Raw genomic sequence first — 8077 nt, forward strand, 5'->3', positions numbered from 1 at the left:
ATGAGGAGCACCATTGGTTGGTAAGACGAATTAACAGTGATAATTATTGACCCGGACGTTCTTACGAACCAGTGGTGATATTCTCATCACCAACAATTCATATTAATTACGAACAGTTGGTGATGACTATCACCAATGGTTTTAAAGATACCGCCGGTGATAGAGCCATTAGTGATAGGTCAATGTTTAGTAGTAAAATTTTGCCAAGGTGAATTTAGACAAGAGAGTAGATAGGAGGTTGATATGTGGCCATGATAACACACAAATACAAACCTTGTTTTACTATTTTCTGGCTTGACATACCGCTTTATTAATGATAAGATGACGTAAGAAAACAAGTGGAAATGTATATTCAAATTACAGATAGTACAAATTGCAAGGTACAACACTGGACCCGTACAATAGAGTCAATGACCCAGATTCTTTATTGAGGAAACAAACAACAAGCGGATTGTGGATCAACCTTGGTGGTCATCTCGTCAAGCATGCATGAAGTTGCCTAATTGACTGTAATAGGCTCACTTATCTTAGAGTTACAGCCACTCTTACCAGAAACCTGCATAAACTATGGAGAACATTCAGCAAGCTAAATAGTGTTACCTCTTAGAGCTTTATTTTCCCAGATATAACACTAGTATACAAAGTATATATATCCCCCACACAATAAATGCATAGATCGCAAAAGAAACATGATAAGTGCATTCGCTAATAATTCCATAGCACCAAAATTTATGCAAATAAATAATTGATATATAATAATTTTGATTGCAACTGATGAATCTTAGTGTTTGTAAAATTTCATGAAACTACAATACATTTAGAAACCATAGAATCCAGCTTCATCTAAAGTACTAAAGTATTCTTGATTACCAAGAGCAGCGCAAGTCATAATGGTATAAGCACAAGTTAATACCAAAATGGAAGTTATGTGTGACCTTTTAATAACCCAACAATCCGTTGTTTTCATTTTACAGGAGAATAAATACTGAAATAGAATATATGAAAAAATTGGGTCTTGCCCCATGCACACACATACTCTCTCTCTCTCTCTCTCTGTGTGTGTGTGTGTCTATCTCTCACAAATGGTTCTGGTGGAGAGTATAATTTTAAAAAAATAATTAAATCAAGATGCGAGGAGTAGATAGAGTTGTAGTTGGTTTTGATTTCGTTTAAGGAAATATCATTAATTGTTTTGGTTAGCACATCGGACAGAAAAAACGCCTGAGGGATAAAATTAAATAAAATATGTGTAGGGTCAGCTGTTGCACGGGAGGTGAGAGCTGAGGAATGTGCACGCAGTGCTTGTTCTCGCTATATGCACATAGAGTTTATATATATAAAATGACAAATGGTGAAAATGGGTAACGGTGGCTGTAGACACTAAGCATATAAGAATATAGCAAGATCAAACAAATATCAGAAGATATAAAATTATCCAAATGGACCATTGTATTGTGTATGAACAAATAATGAAAAGAATGTATATATGATGATGAGAAGATGGTACGCTACTTACCGCCCTGGAGTCCATTGAAGAGTAATATGCATGAACATTTACTCTATAAATCCTCGATGAATTGGGCTCGACAGTGTACTTAGCAACACCACGTGCCATACTAAATTCTCCGGTCCCACCGACAATACTCCAATCACGAGGACCTTCAGCAATAAGCCCCATCACCTGAAGTGTAGACCCACCGAACCTATATGCATATATGATTACAAAATAAGTATGATGTATAACTAGTAGAACCTGTTTGTTGGCAGTACCCAAACATGAAACGTTGTACCTCAATGAAATGAAAATAAGAATTTTTTTTTTCAATGTTCTGTAGATATACTAGCAAACATTTCCGTGCATTGCAACGGGATACTTTGCCTAATTTCTACTTGTATCTTACCTAGCGTCCGAGAACACCAAATTCATGGACGTGTGCCAGATGCTCTCATTTTGACTTGTCCTCATATGAATGCCCTGAGCTTGCCCAATGACTTTTGAACTTGGATCTGCCCCGTCGCGTATAGTCCAATCTATAACAGCGGTCCGACCAAAGCCATTTGATGGATCTATCACTACTGCTTGGTTTATGTTTGGTCCACTAGGCACCTGATGGATGTATAGGGTCATCTGAATCTCATTTTGGGCTAGCGCGCAAAGGAGAGGAGCTATTGCGAAGAAGGCCATGGCTACCTAGCTAGCTATAGTAGCTTATTTGCACAGTGAAAAAGTGTTGTGTGTGTTCCAGAATGGAGGGAGACCCTGTACTTATATACAGCCGGGAGAACTGAGGTAACATGGTTTCACGTGTGGGCGCACGAGCTGTGCATGTGTATGCCTGACGCTAGCTGACGGTAAAACTACGATCTACTCCGTTTAACATTGTAACTCGAAAAAGATTATTTGACACTAAGGTCCTGTTTGGTTTCTCTTGCTAAATTTTAGCTAGCTAAGCAGCTAAAGTTCCAAACATATTAACTAAAAGGAACTAAAATAGTTTAGTTCTATTAGTCACTCAAAAATAGCTAAAAGAATTTTAGTTAGCTAAAATTTAGCAAGAGGAGCCAAACAAGCCCTAAGTTTTGAGATCTGGCCGGTCGCACTAGTAGGTGCTCGTGGTGCGGACAAAAGCAGCAGGTGGTTTCTCGACCATGGCCACGTGTGTCCGGAACACGATGAGCACATCCTATGGCATGGTAAGGTGAAGGTGAAGGGTAGTGTGGCAGGCTAGAGGAAGAAACCTGATTAATGTAGATCAGGTTTCTTTCTTCTATCTAGTCCATCTAGTTAAACTTTGACACTAGAAAACACCATGACCTGAACTCCAAATACTACATATGAGTTGTCAAAGCAAGTGCACTCCATCGTCTTGGTGCATGCATGATCTCTGATCAGCAAAGGATCAGAAAGCTTATTTCCACTCATTAAAACACATTGTTAAATTTTTACCCCTTTTGACCTCCATGACGCGCACAATCCTTCGTATTTCACTATGTAAAAAAGTGTTATAACCGTCATTTCGCTACAGACGCCAATACAATAACTTACTTCAGACGTGTATACATAAGAAGCGTCTGTAATAATACTATGAAAAGACTGAGCTGGGCACCATGGTTACACGCGTCTGTAATAAAAAATGTCACAGACGCTTGTTCGTTAGACGCTTCTGTAATTCGCTCCTCTAAATCTTCCTACGCATGTTGAACTTGGCGTCTGTAATAATTTTGGTCTCACAGCGCGCGTTTTGTTTCAGGCGCGCAAATAGCTCATGTCTGTAGTTATTTTGGTATTACAGACGTACGCCTATGTAACCGTCTGTAACAGCCCCGAGTTTATTTTTGCGTTAAATGAGCCACCCGTTAAATGGGTTGTGCCGATTTCTCTCGTGCAAGTGTGGATCTTTAACGGTGGAGTTTTATTTTAGGCGACTTGGATCGAGGTTGTACGTGTGGGCGCGCTCGACCGGTCTTCTCGGACGCCGGCCGAGCTTCCACGGCCCAGCACGTACCCACGCCCCATGAGCCCCCATGTACAACCACCTCCCCGGCGCCATCTGCCTCCCCATGCCACGGCCGCCAACTCCCCCACACCCTGCTCCACACGCCTGCTTGCTCCGCGTGCATGCATATGAGCAGTTCACCACGGACAGATGCAGCTGCAGCCTCCAGGAATTAAGAGCAGTGGCAGCGTGGGAAGGGAACACACCATGGGGGAGCTGAACGGGGGGCCGGGGGGAGGGGGGCGCTCGCCTTGCGCAGCCACTCTCTGTATGGAGCCGCTCGCCCCTGACACACGATATATATCTCGCTCGATCCGTTCTGGGGTGGAAGTCTCTCGGAGTACGTTCCATCCCAGCGGCAGCTTGTGAAAGAATTTACAAGAAGGCAGGAAGGGGAAGAGCTCCGGCCTTACGGCTCAGCAACTCGTTGGCTGGCGTGCCTGGCGTGCTCAGCAACTCAGGATCTGGTTAGCACATGGACCAAATAAAATTCAATCAGCCCAAATAAATAATAATAGTATCGTAATTTTATTTTGTGGGAGCATGAAACTCAACTGCATGACAGATGGAACTCGTTGCTTAATCTGATCTCTGTAGCAGTGCACGATTATCGATTACTCTTAATGATCTTTGTAGTTTGTGCTTCGCCATCGTCATCTTCCACCTGTGTTTGTTGCCTCCCAGAAGTGGCCATCATGGTGAGCTCCTTTGCATTCTGAACCTGCAGCATTAATTCTGAACTTTGTTATGAGGAAAATAATTCTGAACTTTTGTTGACCATGTGTCAATGAATTGTGCCAAAATAATTGTGTTATGGATTGTTCTCCCATTTTTAATTGTCTTTTGTAGAGTATGGAGGATCAAAGGCAGTGGATATATCTTCGGAACCGTTATTGTGATGAATACTTAGATGGTCTTCAGTCTTTCCTAACTGTGGCAGAGGCAGATATGTTAAATACACAAAAGTCATCTATGTGGTGTCCATGTGTTGACTGTAGCAATGAAAAGCAATACTTGAGTTTGTGAACACTCCATGCCCATCTAATAATTCGAGGATTCATGGATGGCTACAGATGTTGAAACAAACATGGAGAGGACGGTGTCAACCATCAAGACCAGACACAGTGCGATGGTCAGTAGGTTGGTGAGGAAGGCCTCCAAGAACTCTGTGATGATGATGTAGCAGATAATGCTGGCAACTATGATGCAGTCCATCTTGCTGAAAATCTAGAGGAGATGGTGCGTGATGCCTTTGGCTTTGAGGAGTACACTGATTCAAAATTCAAGAAGTTGGAACAACTATTGAAAGATGTGAAGACGCCACTCTATCCGACTTGCAATGAGAGATATACAAAGTTGCCTGCTTCGCTAATGCTTCTTCAATTGAAGACAAAAAATCATTGGACTGACAAGAGCTACATAGAACTGCTAGAAGTGCTTAAGGATATGCTACCCGAGAGGAATGTGATACCTACGACTACATATGAAGCCAAGAAGATTGTTTGTCCGATGGGATTGAAGTTTGAGAAACTTCATGCTTGCAAGGATGACTGCATCTTGTTTTGTGGTGACTATGAAGCTTATATAGAATGCCCCAAGTGTAAAGCCTCTCATTACAAACAGATAATTGATGCGAGCGATGACGGTGAGGGGATGCGTCGTAAAGTTCCTAGAAAGGTTGCATGGTACTTCCCTATAATTCCTCAGCTGAAACGATTATTTGCAACTGCTAGGGATGCACAACAGATGACCTGGCACTCGAATGAGCGAACGATTGATGATTATATATGCCACCTAGTAGATGGTATTCAGTGGCAAGTTATTGATTTTCAGCATGAATTATATTTTGTGATGAGCTAAGAAATATTCGATTTGCACTGAGCACAAATGGCATGGACCCATTTGGTAACATGAGTAGCTCACATGAGAAACCACTGATAACTCCATAATTCAATCTCCATAACTCTAAATGACCTACATACAATTATGTAGCATCTCCTTAATGTCTTCCTTGATTAAAGGCCGAATGCTTTAAAAAATTCAACTGAAAAACTATCCGGTCAGGCCAGGTGCAGTAGTATTCTTCATTTCTTTGATTCTAACGTTCAACTCTTCTAAGGAGAAAGGTCTTGAAAGGAAATCATTGTCATGCAGCCTGCTGCGAATCTTATGATCTCTAGGCCAAAGAAAATCAGCATCTAGATGCATGTGTGCCAGTTGTGCACTACCAAACAACATTTGCATTTACTGATTGTGGCAGGCCAAACAACATAGCTTGAGTACGTAGTAGTATTCAGTTGCATGTTTCAGTAGATTTTCTTCTCCTTCAATAGGAATATAGCCTCTGTCCAAGATAATAATGGTATTTTTCCTACCATTTGCACATTTGTGAAAATATTCAGTATTTGCTACCCCCCTCTAATAGCCATGCTCATGACTTCTCTGGAACCAATACGTTTCTGATCTTGCTCTAACATTTTAAGATTTTCACATAAAATCCATTGTTTTTTATTAACCACCGGATCTTGAGATAAGCCAACACTTTCTTCTATACGCTTGTGGATGATGAACCATCAATGTTTAAGCACCCAAAGAAGCAGGCTATATTGACACAAGTTTGAAAAGGAGCACTAGTACATAGAGACACTATACTGGCGGTTCGCAACCCCTTTGTACAGGCGGATTGACGAACCGCCAGTGGCTATAGGCCTGTGGAAATAAAAGTTTCCACAGGCGGTTAACTGAGAACCGCCTGTAGAAACTGATTTCTACCGGTTCAGTTATGCAATCCGCCTGTGGAAATCAATTTCTACAGGCGGTTCCGTTATATAAACCGCGTGTAGAAATTGGATTGTACAGGCGGTTCTCATAACAGAACCGCCTGTGGTAAGATTTTTCAATTTAACCCTATTTTCCAGCAAACCCTATTTTTAATATTATATATATATATTATATACATTAATATTGAAACTATTTTAGTCTACAAGATTCAACCAATGCAACATGCAATATATTTATATATACCATTACTTTGTACATAAAATTATATTAATTACAAACATCACACATCAAAGTTTTTTGTTTACACACATATGAGGTTTCACATCTGAAACCTCTGCTCTAATAACCCGATCGAGATAGCTTTAGCCTACTAATATCTCTTAGCGCTCTAAACTCAGGCTTTGCTAGGACGCTGGTCGGGTCGTGATATTTCCCTTCGGTGGGAATGACTTCTCTTAAGAGAAAAGTGCAGAGGTCCTCAACTATGTTATATAGAACAGCTTGAGTCACGCTCTTCGCCTTTTCCAACTCATGTTGTTGCAGAGGAAGTTAGAAACATCATAAATTTATAGTTCATATAACACATGCTTAGCAACAAAAAATGACACAAAATAATATAAACGACTATTAGAGCAATACCTTAGAAGGGTTAGTTACATATCTTCCGGTCTCTCTCATGAACTCGCAGACGTAGAATCCACAGTGGACCGATCCGACTGGTTGCTTATGGCACTGATGTATGACAAAAAAGTGGATATTTATTAGTTGCAACATCATCATATGCATATTATATTTATTAAAAACAGCTTGTGATATTTTGGTACGTACCGGCCATTTATAAAATAATCTCAATGGCTGCTCCGGTTCTGATGAATCACACCTTCCACCTTTGATCTTATAATACCTATAGGCCCTATAGTATCGAATACACAATCCTCAAGTTATTCTGAAACTCTTATAAAAGTAGGTATGAATATTTAATGTACTCAGCTTACCGTTCCAAGTGTGTAATGAATTTTACATAACTTGAAGGATCATAGTCTGCAGAGTCTAGGACTAGCACACGTCCTAGACTAGGATTAATGAGGAGGCAGATCCAGTGGTCCCCGAGAGAATCGCAATTATGATGCAAGTGCCCATTGAAATTACTAATACGACGATGAATACAAATTGACACTTACCCAAAGTTGTATGGGGCAACAACACATTCTCGATCTTGATACTTGAGCAGTGCCAAGGCTATGTAGAGGTCGTATTTACATTCATAATCTAGTCGACTTTCATCTATTATCTTCTTACGCTCAGCGGGGTCCAAACCTTCTAAGGAGTCGTGTTTGTCTCCGATTCTGAAGTTGTGCTGCTCCTCGCATATCTTCATCGGGCTTAGATACGCAACCCTTTTACTGGCAGACTTATCCGGATCTGAACCGTACCGCATCTCTTGTTGTTCAAAATTCATTCTGCAATGAGCACTTGTACGTTAGATGTTGAAAATTGATGCAACTCATGAATAATAACACAAGATAGTACGAGTGACACTTACAATGCAAACACGGTTACCAGCTACACGTCTAGTCTCTGCAGGTTCATCATTAGCCACATGTCCTCGTAGGTAACGATTGCCTTTGTACGCTCACTGTTGAATTCTGTTGGTGGTATAATCACATTGATCGTGTCAATGCCTACAGAAGCTGCTCTCATATACCAGTCATGCATCCTTTTTACACCAGTTGGGATCTTTTTGGGTTTGTCCCAACTAAGTAGTGGTCTGCCTGGCTCATATTTAGTAGGGACAAATT

General features: G+C 40.8%; 1 protein-coding gene across 2 annotated transcripts; it reads right to left on the bottom strand.

The window, feature by feature from the left end:
- Window positions 328–2234, bottom strand: LOC8076782 (dirigent protein 22). Of its 2 annotated transcripts, none has more exons than XM_002450471.2 (3): window positions 1902–2234; window positions 1517–1703; window positions 328–556 (listed from the first exon to the last, which is right to left on the bottom strand). In XM_002450471.2, the coding sequence occupies exons 1-3, from the start codon at window positions 2183–2185 to the stop codon at window positions 500–502; spliced, it is 528 nt and encodes a 175-aa protein (XP_002450516.1). In that variant the 5' UTR covers window positions 2186–2234; the 3' UTR covers window positions 328–499. The 2 variants fall into 2 exon arrangements, with proteins under 2 accessions (XP_002450516.1, XP_021317457.1); XM_021461782.1 differs by having other exon boundaries at window positions 328–565.

Source organism: Sorghum bicolor, chromosome 5, assembly GCF_000003195.3.
Source record: "Sorghum bicolor cultivar BTx623 chromosome 5, Sorghum_bicolor_NCBIv3, whole genome shotgun sequence".
In the NCBI taxonomy this organism is placed as follows: Eukaryota; Viridiplantae; Streptophyta; class Magnoliopsida; order Poales; family Poaceae; genus Sorghum; species Sorghum bicolor.